The 22406-nt window shown below is 37.3% G+C and overlaps 2 protein-coding genes across 3 annotated transcripts; one reads left to right on the forward strand and one right to left on the reverse strand.

Moving 5' to 3' along the window:
- The first annotated feature begins 1972 nt into the window (after positions 1-1972).
- Positions 1973-7242, forward strand: LOC143702268 (digestive cysteine proteinase 2). Its single transcript, XM_077195859.1, has 11 exons — positions 1973-2177; positions 2443-2502; positions 2579-2671; positions 2749-2921; positions 3046-3295; positions 3380-3575; positions 4441-4631; positions 4754-4845; positions 5647-5808; positions 6027-6216; positions 6632-7242. The coding sequence occupies exons 1-11, from the start codon at positions 2132-2134 to the stop codon at positions 6817-6819; spliced, it is 1641 nt and encodes a 546-aa protein (XP_077051974.1). The 5' UTR covers positions 1973-2131; the 3' UTR covers positions 6820-7242.
- LOC143702270 (solute carrier family 22 member 13) lies at positions 6862-20367 on the reverse strand. Of its 2 annotated transcripts, none has more exons than XR_013190415.1 (10): positions 19375-20115; positions 17995-18098; positions 15262-15416; positions 14661-14829; positions 12985-13099; positions 12514-12617; positions 10745-10956; positions 10512-10616; positions 9040-9240; positions 6862-8929 (listed from the first exon to the last, which is right to left on the reverse strand). XR_013190415.1 is itself a non-coding variant. In XM_077195866.1 (10 exons), the coding sequence occupies exons 1-10, from the start codon at positions 19714-19716 to the stop codon at positions 8827-8829; spliced, it is 1614 nt and encodes a 537-aa protein (XP_077051981.1). In that variant the 5' UTR covers positions 19717-20367; the 3' UTR covers positions 6862-8826. The 2 variants fall into 2 exon arrangements, 1 of the variants encoding a protein (XP_077051981.1); XM_077195866.1 differs by having other exon boundaries at positions 10512-10620; positions 19375-20367.
- Between the last annotated feature and the right edge of the window lie 2039 nt (positions 20368-22406).

A 22406-nucleotide genomic window follows, 5' to 3' on the forward strand; every position in this document is an offset into this window, starting at 1 on the left:
TTTGAGTGAAGTCCTCGGGCAAGTCACAGTTTTGCAAGTGAAAAGCAGAATTAGATGTTTATAAAATATTATGTGTGGGGCTTTTAAATAACCAGAAACCATTTCATCCTTGTAAAAAAAGTCACAAAAAAATCCTGTTTATTCGTAAGGAGGCTGAAAAAAGTCAATGTGACATATGACATCAAAGAGCGACTGTGCAAGCTTTGATGAGGAGGTTCAAGATCTCAATGAAGAAGATTATTAATGAGGGCCAAAACATATAAATTACGTGTTAAGACGTTTGTTTCACGTGTTTTGGCTCCTTTGGCCTTCCATAGTTTATTGCCGATTACAAAGTACATGAAGCACCGAGTCGGAATGGACCTCGAACATCCTAATCATCAATTTTTTTGTATCCTGTGACAGTTTACCACCCCTAAAGTACATGAAGTTGGTCCTGTTGTAACAGCTGGGGTCTGTATGTTAATGATTTTGAGATACCCCATTGTCTGAGATGTTTCACAGGGTTCCTCACCTGCTCCAATTCTACAATTGATGAGCATTTGCTAAGGATGTGATCTACCTAAGTGGTGCAGAAACAATGAAACTGTTGACTTTGTTCTTCTCTATGATAATTAAGCTATTTTGGGGAATGATCATGATCAACCACCTATCTTGAAGTGGAATCTGGGTCGGGGCAGACTTTAATTTCTTACACAGTAAAAGCTCTTTTCATGCAATTTTAATGTTATATTGTGTTAAGTTTATCAAAATAAAACTGATAATAATATACACCCCACTTGTTGGCATTTATATAAAGTGTCTGACTTGTTTTCAAATCTTGCGTTAGTGGCTGGGTTAAAGCCTTTTTCCTAGATCAAAAGTTACCTTTCCTTCTTATACCCCGAGCAAAGGATTGTTAAACATGAGTGGAATACCAACACCAAAACCAGCTGACAGAAAACCAAAAGATAAGGCAAATGATTGGTGATCAAGATGAGTAGAAGTAGGCCTAACATAACATAGTCTCCTCAATGCACATTTGAGCAATAGTACCTAGATTATATGTTAGGATACCTGAATATCACTATTAAGGTCACCACAATTCAGTTTATAAGCTGTCAGATGAGACCAAAGATGACACACAGTAGTTACATGTTAGAACACACAAGTAAATATGTCATTGAGGTGTAAACGACTGAGTTGGACTGTGTCCCAACAGTCCTCAATCAGCATATTGATGAATGTCTTGCATCAGATAGGCATTAGAATAGTGATGATGAAGGCCAGTGTCCCACTTCTAATTTACATATATACCTTAAAAGGGATTTCTAAAGTACTCAGGCAGTGAAGAGATCTACCCATATTCATTCAACCCCACAAAAGTCAGTTTTGGAACGACATTAGGGTGAGAAAATGATTTTACAGCGCTTTAGTTTACAGTTTACTTATGACAGAAATACATGAAGTACTAACAAACTGCTGTAGTGAGAAAAATAAAGTTCATAAACATAATTGAATTGCTTAAAGAAACAGTTGCACCCTACAAAGTAGAAAAAAAACTTGAATAATGTCAACAGACCACAAAAATGAAGATGAACATATTTGCCTTAGTTAAAAGTACATCGTCTTCTACTGATGTACAGGGGAGTTTATGTAAACTCTCGAAATATGTTAGAATTGTAAAATTAAGTCACTATTAATTTTATTTAAACCAGCAAGTCATGCATTATATGTGATGATTTGTTGTTGTCAGTTGCTCATCTCATGTTTCGGGCATTTCTGCAAAGTTACTTCCCATCTCTCATTTCAACACATTTCACTTTCATTACGGTTCATCTTTCTCGTTTTGATGCTTAATTCTGATATACAGGATTCGTCTAGTGAACCAATCTTGTTTAATAATACACCGTGAACTTCTAGTAAGAATCCGCCAGTGATGACATAAAACAGCTGACTTCAGTCATGTGACAGCAATACCCTCCTGTCATATGACCCTCCCTCGCGTGTTTTTATTGGAACAACTTCTGTTATCGCGCCTCGTCACGAGCGCAAACAGACAATCAAGTAGTTTTGTTTCGGGACTGACTTTAAGACGGACGAAAGCTTATTTTCCATCTCCAGTGGATGTTTATCTGCTTTAGACTGCACTATGTGGCGTCTTCTAGCTGGGTTCGTGCTTCTGCTCTGTGCTGCAGGTAAAGAGAAAACAACATGACAACAGGAAGAAAACATTATAATATCTCAGAGATAGTTCATCTCGTGATTTAATGGCTGCCATAGATTTCCTGTGCTGTTTTGAATAGCCTACTGAACGTGTTGAGGGAGAATGCAATAGCATATTTAGGCTTAGTAAGGTTTTAAGTATTCGTAGTGTGTAGGCTATATTATGTTTGTGCATTTGTCAATACATAAAAGTGAAAGTTATTGAAAATAATTCTGATACTCTGTTTTCTTTTCCAGATGCCACACCAGTTGGTGGCAGACCAGTTCCTGATTTTGGAAAGATGTATCATGTCAAAGGTTCATTTCTGCCTAATTACAAAGTACTTCCCAGTACAGTACACTTCTTTTTCAGTTTGTTACCTCTTTTTTGTAGGTATGCTGACTTTGCCTTATGCTGAGATAAAGGAGCCGTTTGAAGCTTGGTACGACCTTAAGGGGAACCGAGGTCGCATCGACTATTATCATGGTCAGTCATCATCAGATGATTAAATCAGGCAGTATTCAAATTGAATTGTTGTTTCTACTAATAGCTGCAATCTACAGGTCAAGTGTGCACTTTTTTTATTGGAAACGACTTGGATTATGGTGTCACTTACAAGATCACACCAGTTACCACTGAGACAGAATTCAATACTATGAAGTGTTTCCAGCTTAATGGCACAAAGGAAGATCCAATACGTCCACAGACAGCACTACCTGATCTGCAGGGCTTCGAAGTATGTACTACTTAAAGGGCCAGTTCACCTAAAAGTGAAAATTCCCTCATCATTTACTTATTCTCATGTTGTTCAAACCTGCAACAATGCTGAAATGTGTATAAAATCATTGTTTGTTTTGCAGTTTGAGAAGATTGAGTATTACGCAGGCATTCTGTGTGAGGTCTGGAAAAATGTCACACAAGTTGGTAATAAGAAGAACACCTATCGTCTGTGGGTCACACGTCCAGAGGGACATGATTCCCCAGCCATCCCGTACCACTATGAAATGATGGGCTTCAACACACTTTTGGGATCCCACTACGACAAATACATTATTGATTACAGTGACTTCAGCCCTCGAACTGACTCTGACATTTTCAAACTACCGGGAGGTAACTGTAGAACACACATTCAGTGACATGGCATGTTTCTGCTACTTACAGACCATCTAATCGAATGCTCACTCTTGTGTTTAGAAATTACCTGTGGCGGCTTTCCTGGTCCTGGTATGGAGCATCATTTATTGGCCAACCCCATTCGAGACCTGGTCCACACCTCTCCTGTTAGCCACGCCCACCGTATGTTCGGTCACTTTAAGGAGAAGTTTGAGCGTCAGTATGAAAGTGAGAAGGAGCACGAGGAGCGCGAGCATAACTTTGTACATAATATTCGGTGAGGAAAAAAACATATATATATTCCTAGAGATTTGGTGATTTGATTTGTAATAAAGTTTTAACTTATTTTATTGCAAATCTATTTTTATTAAACAACATGCTATGAAAGGCTGCTATATTGTGAATAGTTGTTAGGCACAACATGCTACCCCCATAGCCATGATTATATTCACGATACAGCATGACCTGGATTGCTTTTATAATATTTAAATTTATGTAAAATTAAACATATTAAAGGCACACATTTTTGGGAGAAAAAATATAAAAATTTTTAAATGACATTTATGTTTGACGACAAGCAGAATCTGATGCTGAATGGTTACTTTGTTTTGGTTGCATTACTATTATTATTATGACAATAGTATAGTGATTGGCATTTTTAGAAAGGCTAGTTTTTAAGTGGTATAGTATATGAGGGTATTTGTGGCAACTAGCCTTTTAAAATGGTCTTACATTGTTTTGTTTTTTGATTGCATTTTATTTGAAGGTGTCCATGTTACAGTGTAATCATACATGTAAGTACTGAGTAATAATAACTACATGCACTTACTATAGGTTTAGAGTTAGGATTGGGGTTTGATTTAGCGTTCGTTGCATGCAATTATGCATAATTTATAGTTATTACTACAGTAACTACAAGTAACGTGAAACAAGGACGCTGTAAAAAAAACAGTAACTTTTTTTAAACAGCAAATTTTAATTTTAAATAAAGACTGTGTATCATTGATGAATTTTCTTTGGTGACAGTACATAGACATCTAGAAACATCTATCTAGAAACCAATGAGAATATGGATCCACAATAAACTATACAATTACATAATGAGTGATCTTATCTGAGTTTTACGTCCTTTTCTTCTTCAGGTATGTGCACTCTATGAACAGAGCTGGTCTTTCGTTCTCCCTCTCTGTGAATCACCTGGCGGATCGGTCTCAGGAAGAGTTGGCCATGATGAGAGGATGTAAAAGATCTCATGTTCACAGAAAGGCTCAGCCTTTTCCCACTGAAGTGCGCTCTATAGCCACCCCTGATTCAATAGACTGGAGGCTGCATGGTGTGTGATTCTTGTTCATATTTGTTGAGTTGTATGTGAAGTCAGAATCTTTCTTTGGATGTTTAGTATTGCAAGAGTGATTTAAATGATACACACACCGATATACTCGCATGTATTTTCAGGTGCTGTGACGCCTGTGAAAGACCAGGCAGTGTGTGGATCCTGCTGGAGCTTTGCCTCCACTGGAACACTAGAGGGAGCACTTTTCCTGAAGGTAAATCTACACCACAAACTCCAGACTCCATGGCTGCGTTCCAGTCCAAAATTGTCATGCCCTTCACTCGCTAACTTCCCTCCGTCTCGTTCACTCGGATGTGTGTCATTGCTTCCGTTGCAGGAGTGGCCACTACTGGCGGAAACTGCAAATGGGCTGAACTGGAACGTCCTAAGCCCTTGATCACTTGGAATCAGCTATGGAGTTGATTTATTATTTAATTTTTTTTCCCTTTAAGAACTTGTTTAATGCAGCATCCAAATGTATATAGGTGTGTTTGGGTTGTTTCAAATTAAAAAAAAATTATAATTAATATACCATAGAGTTGTTTGTGGTGGTGGTTATTAGACGAGATCTGCGGTAACGTCACAATCGTGTTGCATTGTGGTATATGGAACTGCCTGAAGTGTACATATGAAGTAGACTCGCTCCATCGGTCAAACTCGAGGGAACGAGGGTCTGTCCATATAAACTTCCCTCGTCCACTTCACGAAGTGGAACGCACTTCAAAATGGCGGCATGGATTCCCCCGAGGGGAAGTGCTTAGGGAAGTTTGCAAGTGCGTGTCTAAAAGTGGACTGGAACACAGCCCATATCCGCCTCATTTTGTAAGACGGCACGGCCATTTCTAAAGGGATAGTTCACAAAAAAATGAAAAATCTGTCATCATTTACTCAGCCTCAAATTGTTCCAAATCTGTATGAGTTTCTTTCATCTTGTCTTTGCATTGTCCAACTGAATGGAGTTTTTTACCTCACTGACACCGATTTGAACTAGTCCTTGTCTTTCCCTCTCTTTTAGACGGGACAGCTGACATCATTGTCCCAGCAGATGCTGGTCGACTGCACATGGGGATTTGGGAATAATGGTTGTGACGGAGGAGAGGAGTGGAGAGCTTTTGAGTGGATCATGAAGCATGGTGGCATTTCAACCGCTGAGAGCTATGGAGGATATATGGGCATGGTGTGTGTACATACACCACACGCACATCTCGTGTCTGACTGATTCAAATAGTTGTTTCGGTTATAATTGACCTCTATGATGGGGAAACAATATTTCCAGTTTGCATGAAAAGGTCCACCTATTATAATTTGCTTTCTAGAAAGTAGAAATTAAGATTTCGGTCCATCAGATACGGATGGTTAAACGAGTCACTAATCAGATGACTGTGTGTGTTTCAGAATGGTTTGTGTCACTACGATAAGTCCTCCATGGTGGCACAGTTGAGTGGTTACACTAACGTGACCAGTGGTGATATTGAGGCACTGAAGGTCGCTATCTTTAAATTTGGTCCGGTAGCAGTCAGCATCGACGCTGCTCACCGTTCCTTCTCCTTCTACAGCAACGGAGTCTACTACGAACCGGCCTGCAGTGAGTCTTCACACATTCTGCCTCACTAATAATATTAAATTTTGTAAAAAAAAAAATCTTTTTTTTTTTTTTTACTAAATGTAATGTTATTGATATAGCCTACACAGTAATTTTCAAAATGTTTCAATCTGCAAAATTTTATTTCAGATTTTTTTTTATATTGTGTGTGTATTGTGTCTAATATATGGAATATGTATTGCCTGTATACTGCAGTCATTTTTGTTTCCCTCGTTACATCCTAAAAAACAAATATGATAATATCATGCAGTTTATATTTCATACTCATGTACATACTCATGCATACTATTTTGAACATAGAATTGTCTTACAGATTACTTTAAATCAAGTATATAGTATTTTTTTTATTTTTTATATAGTAACCAACAATTCATGTTTAATTTTTCTATATCCATAGAAAACGGGACCGATGACTTGGATCATGCAGTGCTAGCAGTCGGTTATGGGATATTAGAGAACGAGCCCTACTGGCTAGTGAAGAACTCATGGTCCACTTACTGGGGCAATGATGGCTATGTACTAATGTCCATGAAAGACAACAACTGTGGCGTGGCCACTGATGCTACTTACGTTACATTAGCCTAATACACATATACATCCTTCAAAGAAAATCACACAACAGCGGAATTGTTTTCATTGGTTTTAATTGATCATGGGTGCTGGACAATTGATCACAGTTTTATTGTGCTTCAGTCTGCATGCCAATACATGGAAAGTCTTAATAACAAACTGCTTGTTCATTGTAAAATCACATTAAGACTTGCATCATGCAGCAAAAGTAACACTCACTCATACTTGTCCACAGGCAATGATCAGCAACTAGCAGGCCTATATAACAGCTTCATTAGACTCTAATTGCTTTATTCTCATGTCATCTCAGCGTCTTTTCATTTCCTCACATTGCAAGACCTTGCCTTTCACTGGAGGACCAGGCAGTTACAAATCATTTAACATCTCATGACAGAGTAAAAGCCTTAAGATCCTAATAAACATGTTGTGATATGAAAATGTTTTGGTTAAAGGGATAGTTCTATTGATGTGCATCCTGAAACAAAACTGCTCAAACATGCATTTTAGTCCGGGACTAGGCTTAACCCTGGGTTGGTTATCCCCGGGTTATTCTAAAAATCGGGTGTCAGTGTCATTGACTGGACGAGCGTAGCACGTGACCTTTTTATATAAAAGCTCTGGCATTACACGTCCTCAAATTATACATTGCCGAAGGTACTATCAGGTTTTTTCCTGAATTTTTCGGAAAATAAAGGTAAGAATGAGTCTTTTCTTAACTTCAATTGATACGTTTTCTGTCACCATTTGACATTTTTCCTCGTCAAACGCTGAAACGAAAACTTTACAAACGAACAGTGTTTCCGCATGACTGTCCACAGCACGTAAATCTTATAGTACACAGCAACTATTTTATAGGACAGCCCAAGGGTTTAAATTGTAATAATGAATTGACAGATGTTTTTTATGTCAGTGGAAGTATCCCTTTAAGATCTGATCCCCTGTCAACATTGAGAACATTAAATAAATTGCATTAGGCCTATAATAAAATAGTTAATTTCTATCAAAAAATGTCATGCAGTAAAGCTACAATTCCCTGTTTTTAAAAAGTTAATGTCCATATATAAAGTTAAAAACTAGATTGTGTCATTTGGCAGTGTATGGCTGAGATTGAAGTCTGGCTGTAGTAGTGTGTGTGTGTATGCATCATTGGCTCAAGGAAAGTTGGAAAGACATGGTTTATCAATCCCACACTGACATTAAACCACTTTAATTGTGCGTATGATGAAGTTTTTTCACTAAAATCAATAGAAATACTAAATGCAGACAAATCAGCACTAAACAAGATACTTTTCCCTGTAGTTACTGAGGCTATTCAGGATACTAACATGCTAATAAAACAATTTCAAACAGGCAGAAGCTTTGGGAATTGTCTCAAGCTAAATTAAATGCAAGCCCATAAGACAAATATGGTGTAATTCCCAAACACTGACACATACATAAAGGACTACATTACAAAGAAGGCACTGGTTTTCTCTCCACTTGACCAAACACTCATAAAAGTTGCTAGTCAGTTGCCAGTGGTGCTAGTGGGAGGGACGTTCTCATTCTAAAGAGCATCTGATTGGTCAAAAATCTCTAGTGCAAGATGAGTCATCAATATTTTTTGCCCTTTTACCAGAAGAAAAAACACACATTTTAAATATGAATATCTGTTAAAACTGAACTGAATTTATTTTGTTTAGCTTTCTCATTCACAAATGTTTGTTTGGAGCATATCTGTTTTGCATAGAGAGGCCAGATAAACAGTTTGGGTGGATAGAGAGAAGCGATGCACCAATCGCATTGCTTTCAGAGCCACTCATCCATGTTTTAAACTTTACACTTTAGTTTTATTAAAACTGCTAGTCCTGATGTAATTCAGTTAAATACACAACCTACAGCCATTCCAAAAAAAATTATGAAATTTATCAAAATGTATCAAAACCAGAACCATTAGCAAGTTTCACGGTCATCAGCATGACTGATAAAGAAAAACACACTATAAAGAAATACTGCATAGAGTTTGTGTGTGATCATGTATGCCTATCTGGACTCATCTGCTAAACTCTGCAGTTCCTGTCCGTCTGTGCTGCTTGGTGATTGGCTGGTATGGACAGAAATTTGTCTGTCATATTTCAGAGTAGATCTAAAGGAGAAAAAAAGAGAAGAAACTGTTTGAGAGATGTGTTAGCAGGGTTAAAGGGCTTTCATTTTTGGGTGAACTGTCCAAGTGTATGAGGAGGTGTCGTTTTGTACTTCTCTGTATCATAAATGCTGTCTGGTAGTGGTTGATTGGCAGTCTCCGGCAGTGCGAGGGCAAACACTGCAGCGAGCAGAGGGGTGGCGCCAAATATCACCATTGGCACAACAGGTGTGTGGCGTCCAAGCAGGTTTATTAATGGCGCTAAAACTCCACCCATCCGTGCGAACATCGAGGAAACACCAATACCTGTTTGCCTGTAGACACAAAAGGCATATTAGAAATTATTTCCCCATAATGTTTGACAATAGCAAGCAGCTCTTCACTCCCAGTAGAGGCGTATTTATCTGTACAGTGCTTTCACAATGCACATTGTTTCAAAGCACAAATGTTTAGAAAGAAATCATAGTTAGCGCAGTTACAGGAGTGTTTACAGTCATAGACATGTCAATGTTTACAATGTCAATGTCCTCTAAGCAGTAACACTCGCCGGTTATGGTAAGGGCCGTTACATTTCTGATACACCCTCTAAAAGGTTAACCAATCACAACAAAATGCTTTGAAATAATCAGTATTGTAAAAAGAGCTATTTAAATAAAGGTGACTTGACAACAGACTGCGGCCGGAAGACCAATCAGAGCAGAGTGTGCTTTCTGGAAGGCGTGTTTTAAAGAACCAGAAAATAAGGGTACGTTTATTTGACAATTATGTACTAATAACTGAAAAATTTTTCTTTGCTTTGTTCAAGTACAGACGACAACCTTGTCAAAACAATCCCCATTCACACGAATCCGCGAAATCTACTAAAATTGCTGTATTATGATGCCAGGCCAGTAGTTAACGATGTCACTTGATGAAGAAACCATAGAAAGAAACACAATGCGCCTATAGACTGGACACGTAATTAGCATGCGTATGAAAAACCCATTTGAAACCCATTTTCTTGCATTTTCAAGCCCCCAAAATGCTGTTTTTGTGTAAATGAAAGGACAAAAACGTATGAAACGGACCCTAAAACAGAGCGTTCAGACAGAGGGTGAAAACAGGTGCTGCAACAATATAAACTAATGAAAAATAGTTAACATTAAATTATATAAATGTATTCAGTAGACCCCATAAACAAATTATGAATCTGTAAATGAGCATAATATGACCCATATAAAGATATAGTTTTATCAAAAACTTGATACAAAATGCCATTTTATATATACACAGTCACTGCGTGTACTATTTCACATGGGCTTGATGATTAGTTAATTCTGAACACATCCACATACCAATTATGAAAGGGTGTGCTCACTTTTGCAGTCAAAAATTAATTTAATTTTTAATTTTTATCTTTTTTTCTGAAATGTGTCACTTTGGTTTTCGGTGGCATTGCATAGATTGTAAATTTTTACATTAAAGGTGCAAAAGTTCTGATGTGATTTATCTTTGTTTCATTTTTTACATCACAAAAAAACTTGTTTATAACAAGGGTGTATAGATTTTGTCATATCCATTGTATATATGATGCGAATGCGAGTACCTGAGAACAGTTGGAAAAAGTTCCGCAGAATAAATATAGATGATTGCAAAAGATGCTGTAATTCCAAATTTCCCCACCATGGCCAAACCAGTTCGGATATGAGCACTGTCTGAGAGAAAGAAGATGGAAACAAGAGTAGGAATGGCCACAATAGTGTAATAAAATACTACACCCTGTCCTTTACCACAGTAAAAGGACTAGAAAAGTGTCTCTGGGCATGTTTGAGTGGTCACCTGCTGGAACAGTGAGTGTAAGCAGACATGCACCGCCTCCCACGGCCAGGAATACACTCAGCGGGACTCGTCGACTGCAGGGCAGGAGAACCAACACCAGTGACCTTGCGGGAATTTCCACCAATCCAAACATGAACTGAGTGAGGTAAAGGTCTGATCCAAGGTCAGACACACCCAGAGACAGACCATAATACACCAACACATTAACAAACCTGGAGAAACACAGAGACAAAGAGTCAATTAAGAAAGACCTTTATGTGCGTGTGAAGGGCATGACTTCAAACACTGAATACTGTACATATACACTGCACACAATAGAGTTTGTGGGTGATTGTTCAGCTATGGGCATGTGGACTTTTAGAAAATAAACCCTTAAAAGACACTTTTCACACTCTGACTGGAGACTCTTTGTTTTTGTTTTTTAACTAAAGTCATGGATTTTCACCACAGTGTCATTTCCATCACATTTTAGATTATGTGCTTAATCTGTAATGTGTGTTTAATAGCATTTAAAGGGATAGCTCACCCAAAAATTCTGTCATTAATTAGGAATTCATTCATCTTCGGAACACAAATGGAAATCTTTTTGATGAAATCTGAGAGCTTTCAGTCCCTCCATTGACAGCTACGCAACTACCACTTTGACACTTCAAAAAGTTCATAAAGTAATCGTAAAACTAATCCAAATAAATTGAGTGCTTATGTCCATATTTTCTGAAGAGACTCAATTGCTTTACATGAGAATGAACCTCATTGGTTCTCGCATGTCAAGCGAACATGCTTGATTTCTGTTTACCACAACTGATGTGTGAGTTGATGAATGTTTATAAGTGTGTAAAAGCCCAAAGCTCAAGCGATAGAGTCTTTTCAGAAAATTTGGACTAAACCAATTCAATTGAATTGAATCAATTCAACTCAATTTATATGGATTAGTTTTACATTCTCTTTATGGAGTTTTTGAAATGTCAAAGTGTTAGTTGTGTAGCTGTCAATTGAGGGACATAAAGGGACAAAAAATATCTTGATTTGTGTTCTGAAGATGAACGAAAGTCTTTCGAGGGTAAATAATTAATGACAGAATTTACATTTTTTGGGTGAACTATCCCTTTAAAAAAAGAAAAGAAATAAAATGGCAGAATCCTTTCTACTTTCATAACTAGAATGTTATGTATCCTAAATATATACACAATTAAATAATATTTTAGGTATTTTTTGCAGAATTTGACAAAATTACAGCATGATTGGAAATGATACACAACAAAAATATCCTATTTAGGGGGTGACATTTACCTTGAATAATATTAATATTAATATGATGAATTTTCATGTTATGGGACCAGGGTAAAACATTCACATAAAGGGCATTTGAAATACAGCAAGAATAAAAAAAGAAGGCAAGGCAACACTTTTAATGTGACCTTCATATAACACTCTTAGTCTCTGAGTTTTAATAAAAATATATAAATGGATATAAAAGTGCCTGAAGTCGAAGAAACGTGTAATTTATTGAAACTATAGTCAAAGTCAAAGTCAACTTTATTGTAATTTTTAGCACATTGCGTGGCAATTGTTAAAAACGAAACACAGTTCCTTCAGGGAACAACGGTAACACATTCATGAAGACTAAGAAAAGACAACAGTAATGCAAAAAATAGATATACAAAAAGATGGACAATAAATTATACAAATAAATAAAGCAATATATATATATTATATATAAACAATGTGTAAGTGTAGCAGCTATACATCTACACACAGCTACATCTCACCAGATGTAGAAGAGTATGAGCGTTCTCCTCCTCATCTGGGGGGTCCGGAGCAGATCGACAGCTGTATATTGACTGCGTCCGTGCGGGCCCTCGTATTGCTCCACCTGTGATAACAGAAGTGATGCTTTATAACACTGTAGCAAATGCTATAAAAACATCCTGTTTTCAAAACAAACATTTATAGACACACATTGGGGACGATGGGAGAAACCTTGGCAAATGCACTTGATGATCGGACGATGTGAAAGTCATCTCCTTGTTACCCTGGTGTTGTGAACCAAAGCTTCAGACTATCACTTCCTAAAGACTACAGACAAAGGCTCCTTGGTTTCCTAGGGTGGGGGTTGGTTGTTGTCATGGTGATGCTAACAGAGCTATCAAGAGTTTTTATGGGATTTGAAGATTGTGCCAGAGGCGTAACGGAAAAAAGCCAGAAAGAGTAAAGCAAGTCCATGAGAAAGTGTGTGGTACCTGAACAGAGGGAGGTAAGCTGCGGCCATTGACCGTAGCCGCCTTGCGCAGAAGATCAATCGCCTCTTCCTTTCGGTTATTCACCAACAGCCAACGGGCTGAATGCGGAAGAACCCTGAGAAAAAGGAGGAGAGGAGAGATTTATGTTGTCAGAACGATAAAAGCAGAGGAAGGGAGGAAGTCAAGTAAAAAGAGTGATAGAGAGAGTGAAAGAGAGACTTTTTATATACTCATTTATGAGGAAAAGAGTCTCTGAGCCTTATTGTGTAATGTCAGATACATATACAAATTATACTATCAATGCTTCAAATTCATTATTTTAGTATTCTTATTAATAGTAATAACTGTACACTTTTATATCTAAATACTTATTTTAAAATGTGACATCAAATAAAGTTACAATCACTTCATATAATACATACAGTTTACACAAAAGTTCAGACAAAATAAAAAACTGTTTACCAACATTGATCGAAATAATAAATAAACCAAATCAGCATATTAGAATGATTTCTGAAGGATCATGTGAAAATTCAGCTTTGATCACAGGAATAAATTACATTTGAACAATTTAAAACAGACATTTTAAATTGTAACAAAATTTCATAATATTTTTTCTGTATTATTAATCAGCCTTGGTGAGCATAAGAGACCCCCAAAAATATCAAATTAAGTAGTGCTGTCAAATCGATTAATCACATCTAACATAAAGGTTTGTGAATCTATATAAATATACTGTACACACACATATATTATATATTTACAAACTTTTAATTTAGATGCTGTCCATTGACAGCCCTAAAATGAAGTTATTTGATATAGAGGGAATGCATTAACGTCACTTTCCTCAGCCGGACTGAGTGGCAGAAGAGCTGCTGCGTGACTGGATTTAATAGGGGAAACTGCGAAAACGCAAGTAAAACAAACGATTATCAGTTTAAACTAAAGATTGGACTCAATCTAGTGTTCCTTACAACTTACTAAAGATCCAGTGATCCATGGATATTAACATGCAGCCAGGAATCGTGTTTCCTGACATTTATATGTGCCTGATTTCGACACCAGGGAAATACATACAGCAAATTTGCATGTGAATGCTTTATATAAATACAAAATAGGCAGGTCTAAATCCAGGTGATCACTTATCAATGTTATATATATCATCATATCGTCTAGAGACTTAAAACTTGTATAGTTTTTTGTCAGTGTCAATTTAAAAATGTCAAATTATACAGAATATACAGTGGTAAATATTTGATTGATGAGTTGTCACTGCAATATATAACAATACAATATATAGAGAATGATTTTACCACTAAATTCAGCATATTGACACAAAAAGGATAACTGCAAATCCACCTTTCGCTGCCTGGAGTCCAGTTGTTTCTATGAATTGTAGCGATCTATTTGCTTCTCTGTTCTGTAGCTTTAGGTAGTCTGTAAAAATATTCCTCATATTTCTTGTCAAATCTAGTTGTACAGTCAGTCTCAAAGCTCTTTCCCGTTTTAGACGCGTTTTGTGTGTTTTTCCGCAGCATTCACACTGAAAACCAATGCTGCCGCTCAGTCTTTTTGCCACTTGTGGGCGTAACTGCAGTCACTCCGGCCAACGGTGACGTCACGTGCATTCCCTCAATTCACTTGTTAACTTGACATATACTTCTATGTTGTCTCACCAGATGTAGAATATGAAGAGAAAGCCTGGTGCAGAGATGGCAAGCTGCAGCTTTCTCCAGTCTCTGATGAGATAGGCTACACCCGCCAGCAACATGTAGCCGAAACCGAAGAAGTAGTCGGTGAAGATGCCGGCCAGCATCCGTCTCTGTGTGCAGGTCCACTCTGTGCCTGTGGAGGGAGGTTAAGTGTTTGGGGGAGGTTGGGATTGGGGTTTAAGGGCTCAATCAAGGGTATTTAGGTCTATGGTAAAGAAGAAATAAATTTGTTACTGTTGGCATTTAATCTCAACGTCACATTGAGCAAGAGTTAGGTGTGTGAATTTGACTTAAAATATCATGTAGTGTTTACTAAAAATATCATCAGTGTCTTGCTCAAGGGCACAATCAAACATCGAACCTTTTGTATCTAAGCATAGATCCTCAATTATGTCAATTAATGTTCAACATGTGTTCTATCATTAGTGAATATCTACAACTGTCAAGTTATCATCTTTTCCATTTGATGGAATCGTGCATGATCAATGCTAACTAATTAGATGGATAAGTAAATGTTTTCTTGATACAAAAGACTAGAGAGTTATTCCAGCATGCCATGGCTCACCTAGCACAAATGCATTGATTATCACACCCGACACTGTAATTCCAATGAAGAAGCGCAGGGTGACATAAACGGGAAAGTTTGGAGCGAAGGCAGCGGCCACACCAAACACTGTCTGAAGCGCTAAAGACAAGAGCATGGCAAACCTCCTCCCATACCTTACAGAGAGAGAGAGAGAGAAAGAATGAGAACGATTTGATGAGAAATAGGTTTTTATACTTGAATGTTAGAAAAAGTTCCTCTCTTCCCAGTCTGTCAGTAACGCTCTGTTTAGTTCCTGTCTCTATGAAGCACCCCCTTCTGAAAAGCATAATGTGCTCTGATTGGTCGGTTGCAACAGTGTGTTGTGATTGAACAGCTTCCAGTGTGTTTGGGAAATGTAACGCCCATTACCATAAACGTGAGATTCAACACAGTACTAATATAACTAACTCAACCAGGCCTTAATTCTGTATATGACTTAGGCGGGATTTATTTAAATGAGGAATATTGTGATGTGTTCGTTCTTGAAAGAAAACTCAAGACTACAATGGAGGCGTTTCAGGGAGTTCAGAAACACTGACACTGATATAGAAAATAATTGCCTTTGAGTGACTTTGTGCTTTGCAGACCGTTTTCATGCTCAAACAGCAAAATTACACACTAAAAAAAAAGTTTTAAAAGCAAAGAAAAGTATAATAGATCTCCTTTAATTCACCCTATAGAAATGGTTCTCATAATTGTTGACTTCAAGACCACCTTTTGTCCAAAGCTGATACGTCTCTCTAGTACTTCTGTTGTAATTAGAACAAGTAAACTCAAATATATGCTCTCAGTAGTGTTTTTCTGTAGCATTATAATTAAAGTTATGTTAACAACATTTAAATCATAAGACGTATTGGGGTCCCATGGTAGTTTAAGAACCACTGCTATTTAGTGTACAGGTCCTTCTCAAAAAATTTGCATATTGTGATAAAGTTCATTATTTTCCACAATGTAATGATACAAATTAAACTTTCATATATTTTAGATTCATTGCACACCAACTGAAATATTTCAGGTCTTTTATTGTTTTAATACTGATGATTTTGGCATACAGCTCATGAAAACCCAAAATTCCTGTCTCAAAAAATTAGCATATCATGAAAAGGGTCTCTAAACAAGCTATTAACCTAATCATCTGAATCAACTAATTAACTCTAAACACCTGCAAAAGATTCTTGAGGCTTTTAAAAACTCCCAGCCTGTTTCATTACTCAAAACCGCAATCATGCGTAAGACTGGCGACCTGACTGCTGTCCAGAAGGCCATCATTGACACCCTCAAGCAAGAGGGTAAGACACAGAAAGAAATTTCTGAACAAATAGGCTGTTCCCAGAGTGCTGTATCAAGGCACCTCAGTGGGAAGTCTGTGGGAAGGAAAAAGTGTGGCAAAAACCGCTACACAACGAGAAGAGGTGACCGGACCCTGAGGAAGATTGTGGAGAAGGACCGATTCCAGACCTTGGGGGACCTGCGGAAGCAGTGGACTGAGTCTGGAGTAGAAGCATCCAGAGCCACCGTGCACAGGCATGTGCAGGAAATGGATTACAGGTGCCGCATTCCCCAGGTCAAGCCACTTTTGAACCAGAAACAGCGGCAGAAGCGCCTGACCTGGGCTACAGAGAAGCAGCACTGGACTGTTGCTCAGTTTTGCATGTCATTCTGAAATCAAGGTGCCAGAGTCTGGAGGAAGACTGGGGAGAAGGAAATGCCAAAATGCCTGAAGTCCAGTGTCAAGTACCCACAGTCAGTGATGGTCTGGGGTGCCATGTCAGCTGATGGTGTTGGTCCACTGTGTTTTATCAAGGACAGGGTCAATACAGCTAGCTATCAGGAGATTTTGGAGCACTTCATGCTTCCATCTGCTGAAAAGCTTTATGGAGATGAAGATTTCATTTTTCAGCACGACCTGGCACCTGCTCACAGTGCCAAAACCACTGGTAAATGGTTTACTGACCATGGTATTACTGTGCTCAATTGGCCTGCCAGCTCTCCTGACCTGAACCCCATAGAGAATCTGTGGGATATTGAGAAGAGAAAGTTGAGAGACGCAAGACCCAACACTCTGGATGAGCTTAAGGCCGCTATCGAAGCATCCTGGGCCTCCATAACACCTCAGCAGTGCCACAGGCTGATTGCCTCCATGCCACGCGGCATTGAAGCAGTCATTTCTGCAAAAGGATTCCCGACCAAGTATTGACTATTGGGTGCATAACTGAACATAATTATTTGAAGGTTGACTTTTTTATTTTTATTAAAAACACTTCTTTTATTGGTCGGATGAAATATGCTAATTTTTTGAGACAGGAATTTTGGGTTTTCATGAGCTGTATGCCAAAATCATCAGTATTAAAACAATAAAACACCTGAAATATTTCAGTTGGTGTGCAATGAATCTAAAATATATGAAAGTTTAATTTTTATCATTACATTATGGAAAATAATGAACTTTATCACAATATGCTAATTTTTTGAGAAGGACCTGTATACAAAGTACAGACCATTAGGTTGGAAACAGTGATGTGTATTTACTTTCTATGGATGCATAAATAGCTCTAGGCAACATGCATTTGGTATTAAAAAATTAATAACAAAGAAAGAGAGATAGAGATAGAGCCGTGAGCAGGGCATGATTTCAAGTTTCCATCAGGTTGTTTAGGGCTGAGCGAACAAAGCGCACATGTGAAGTGTGAGGATGTGTATGTGTGTGTATACCTGTCTGCCATCGCTCCAAACACTACAGCTCCTACCAGCAGCCCCAGCATATAGACAGAAGAGCCCAGACTGTTCAGACCTGCCTTCTCACACACCAGATCCCACTGCACAAAGAAACACACAAAACCCTGATATTAGTACATGAAAAATCATTACTGGTTTATTTTTTTATTTGTTTTGTGAGTTTTTCTTCCACTTGCTTCTTCCTCGCAAATCTTCAGTTAGAGCGTTGGCGCTTGCAACGCCAAGGTCATGGGTTCGAATCCCAGGGAAAACAAGAACTAAGAACTGATAAGAATGTAAAATGTGTACCTTGAAATGCAACGTGAGTCGCTTTGGATAAAAGTGTATGCCAAATGCATAAACGTAAATGTATAATTTAATATATGTATAATTTAATAAACGTAATATATATATATATATATATATATCTGGACACATACTTTTCAAAAGTGTGCGGTCAGTAAGATTTTTAACATAAATTAGTTATTTTACTCAGCAAGGATGCATTATACATTTACGTTTATGCATTTGGCAGACGCTTTTATCCATATATATATATATATATATATATATATACACACACACATACATAATTTATTTATTTCTATTTAGTATTTTTAGGTTTCAGGATTTTTTTTAAACCAAACTTTGTATAAAGATTATTCTTAACTATGTTATGGAATATATAACATGCCATTCAATACAATGTATCTATACACTGTATCTAATTAGCATATTAATGTGTTCTTGGGGCAACATGCAATGAAAAAATAAGTGTAATAATGGGAATAATAATATCTAATATTTCATAAGAACATTTATATATAGGCCTAATTTATTTCTTTATTCACTTGTTGTGTCTCCCAAAATGCAATAATCAATAGATGCTGATTTATAACAAACAATCTGAAAATTAGTCAGCGTTAAATGATTATTACTAAATATGATCATATTTACATTAGATTGCTAAATTTGATCACTAAATTAATGTCAGTTATTTTTTAAAAACCAAGGAGTTGTTGTTGACATGGTCATGGTGAAAACCTCCAAACATTTTCTCTTTACAGGACAAAAACTGAGACATGTATGGTGTTTCAATTCAATTCACTAAAATATAATGCTCACTACATAGAACAAAATTATTCCTGGGTCCCGGAGGACTTATATATCATTTAGCCTATGTTGTTGTTATAGACTATGTATAACAACTACATAGTAACAAACATAGTAACTACTATGTAACAAAAATGATACAAGTTTTATTATAACTACATGTACATTTACTATATATTACGATATAACATTTGGTTTGGTCAAATAATAGCCTATTTATTGTGCTCATTTAAGAATAAGAACGTCACATTAGCCCGTGTTTACCTCACTGACAGTGGTGCTGTGGAAGATCTCATGGTTGTACACCCATCCTGTCTCACAACTGGAGCGTGCACTACGGTTCTTTCCTGAAACTACCGTGCACGAGTCCGCGTGCCCCGGCAGAAGAGAGATGCTCATGTTCACATTTGAAAGGTTGGAGGCAGTAAGCGACCCGTCCTCGTCCATCCTCGAACCCCGACAATAGTGGGGTGGCGTGGCGCCTGTGAAGACGCTCGCCATCATGTGGAATCCGAGAAAGATCTGCGGTAAACATATCCACACATATAAAAGCTTCTGGTATCTCCCAAAGCCACCGACCGTGACCAGCAACTGGTCGAAATTCATTCTCGAGCTTGAAAAAATAAGTCTTGAGGGAAATGAGCCTTCACACCCCCATCAAAACACCGTTATCAAGAGTACAGTGAAGATTGTAACGTCTATAAAAACAGCTAAATTAAAAAGCATTATGTGTTTTCTATCCTGAGGAACGCGCGCAGAAATCAATATGTTTACGCAGCACGTGCCATTGTTGTTGTTAATCTACAACTTCATCTTAGGGACAACAACATTATATTTTGGCGCACAAGCAAGTCCTGTTCAAGACAAAACAGATCATTAAAAGCCAGACATGTCAAAGTGAGTTGATGTCCACTTTCCAGACGCCTTTTTCCATAGCTCGCGAAAGATCTGTGTGTAAAACACCACACACACCCGCGCGCTCAGCTTGTTACAAAATCGTCAAGCAACTAGAAAGGCTGGAGCAGAGCAGTGTCGTCTGGAATGGATCGAGAGCAGCTGCTGTGTTACTTTTACTAATTTGACCAGAAACCATGAAGAAAAGGGAAAGAGTCATGAAAAGCAAACACTATTGTCTGGCGGGCATGGGCTTATTAGTTTGAAAAATCCCTTTCGAGCATTTTGTGTAAGTGGTGGATGGTGGCGTCTTGGTTTAAATGGGACACGCGCATAATGAGACTGTAGATCAAAGCTCTGTGTAAATGAGTCCCACGCGACACACTGCACCTTATACTGGGAAAAACAACCTCCAGCTCAAAACAAGAATCAGGTACGGGGACTTGGAGAAACAAAAGCGTGCCTTCAGGGGGGAAAGCTGCTTTTCATTCCAAATGCCATATACTTTTGAATTAAAACCTTAATATTAAATGTAAAAACACAAACAAGCAACAGAACAACAAGAGAAAATGTATAGCAGGACATTTTGCTTACAGACATTTTTAGAACAAAAAACCTGAAGTGTCTTCAGTGAATGGGTCGTTCCTGGGCTGGGATTCAGTGCCTTTTTTGTGTCCACAGTAAATATCATGTTGAACAATTTCGATTTTAAACCTGTTTTAGTCATAAATATAACACCGTTTGAATTCTAAGCATATTGAAGTTGATTACAGCATTTTGAACCATCAAATATCACAATTTTTCCTATGTCTCAAGGCATGAATCCCAATTTCATGATAAACAACACTTACTGTTACATTGTTGGGTAGATATATCAGTAAAGATTCACTATATATTCTTTTCAATTATTACATGACCCAAATACCAGCTTACCAGCAGAAAAACAAAATTAGAAGTAAAATTAATTTTTAAAAAATGCACACAAATGCATGTCAATAAGGCGTAGTAGATAAATTTGTAATAAGTTAAAAATAATAATAATAAAAAGCAGCTGCTTACAGAGAACTAAACATCAGTAGAAAGATACTGGTCATAAATAATAAAACAGATTTTACCATTTTAAATATGATCATTTTAAGAAAAATATTCACCATGACACAGGGTGTTAGAAGCACTGAGCAGAACCCAACAAACACATTGAGTTCAGCCAATGTTGCTGCACATCCTGTTTTAATTATTGCAATGGTTTGTGTTTTTTTCTATTCATGTTCAATGTGACAATGTAAGATGCAAGAGGGCTATATAGCAATAATGTTAAGCAACATTCAGCAACTGAGGCAATAACCCTCTGACTACATTTGTTGTTTCCTATATTTCCACAGTCAACACAATAAAATTGCTATTAAACACATTAAAATATAATTTTGTATACGCACTTTTTTATTATCCGTATTAGATCTAAATTTAATTAATTATCACATGTATGTCAAAATGTATAGATAAGATTATAGATAAGATCTTATCATCATTATTAACTGAATCAAATTAACAAAACGAAAAGCATCTGTATCCAACTAACTTTTTATTTGTTAGTATTGCAAAGATGACCTGCTGCCACAATGTTTGATCATACAGCGTTTACTCAGCTGATAAAACATATGGCCTTGATTTGAATGGAATTGAATCTGTCCTGGTGGGCTTGTTTTTGAGCACAATGTCACTGTCTACACGCTGTGAGGCCGGAAGGGTTCATGAGGCGCACCATGAACAGAAATGACTTCAGTTAACATGACCATTCAATGCTTTTTATTAGATTTAAATTAGTCTCTTTTGAGTTGACACAAGGACAGCATGTATTTAAGTACTTATTTTCCCCCTCAAGTTTAAAAAAAATAATATTTGAAATGTAGCCTATTATTCACTCTATTGTGACGTATTTCCGAGTGAAACGGCTTCTCAAACAAGAGAAAATGTAGGGCGGGGCTTGATTTTGTCCGTGGGGAATTGATTGGATGATTATGGTTTGCTATTGGTCGATCTGATGTGAGTGACAGGTTGCCCCGCCCTTGAGCCAGTAAACACATCATCAGAGAAGAGATGTCGCTGCAAGAGAGAGGGGAGGTTATTTTTTATTAAAGATAATGAGGCACATGTATTAAAAAATAATGATATGCACTGATAAATCGTTTATAATAAATACTACAATATTCCATAAAAATATATTTTTTGATTTCATGGTGACTATATGCTAAAATATACTATATTTTCAATACTTAGATGAAATTCCAGAGGGACCCTATAGCTTGAAATGCTTCAGGTTTTATACATTTTAAAATAATTTTAATAGCCTACTCTGATTACTTTTGCTCATCCAAATAGCCTAATAAGCAAAATATTATTTT

This window comes from Siphateles boraxobius, unplaced genomic scaffold (assembly GCF_051911475.1).
Source record: "Siphateles boraxobius isolate OS27281-9 unplaced genomic scaffold, OSU_SipBor_1 35, whole genome shotgun sequence".
Classification (NCBI taxonomy): Eukaryota; Metazoa; Chordata; class Actinopteri; order Cypriniformes; family Leuciscidae; genus Siphateles; species Siphateles boraxobius.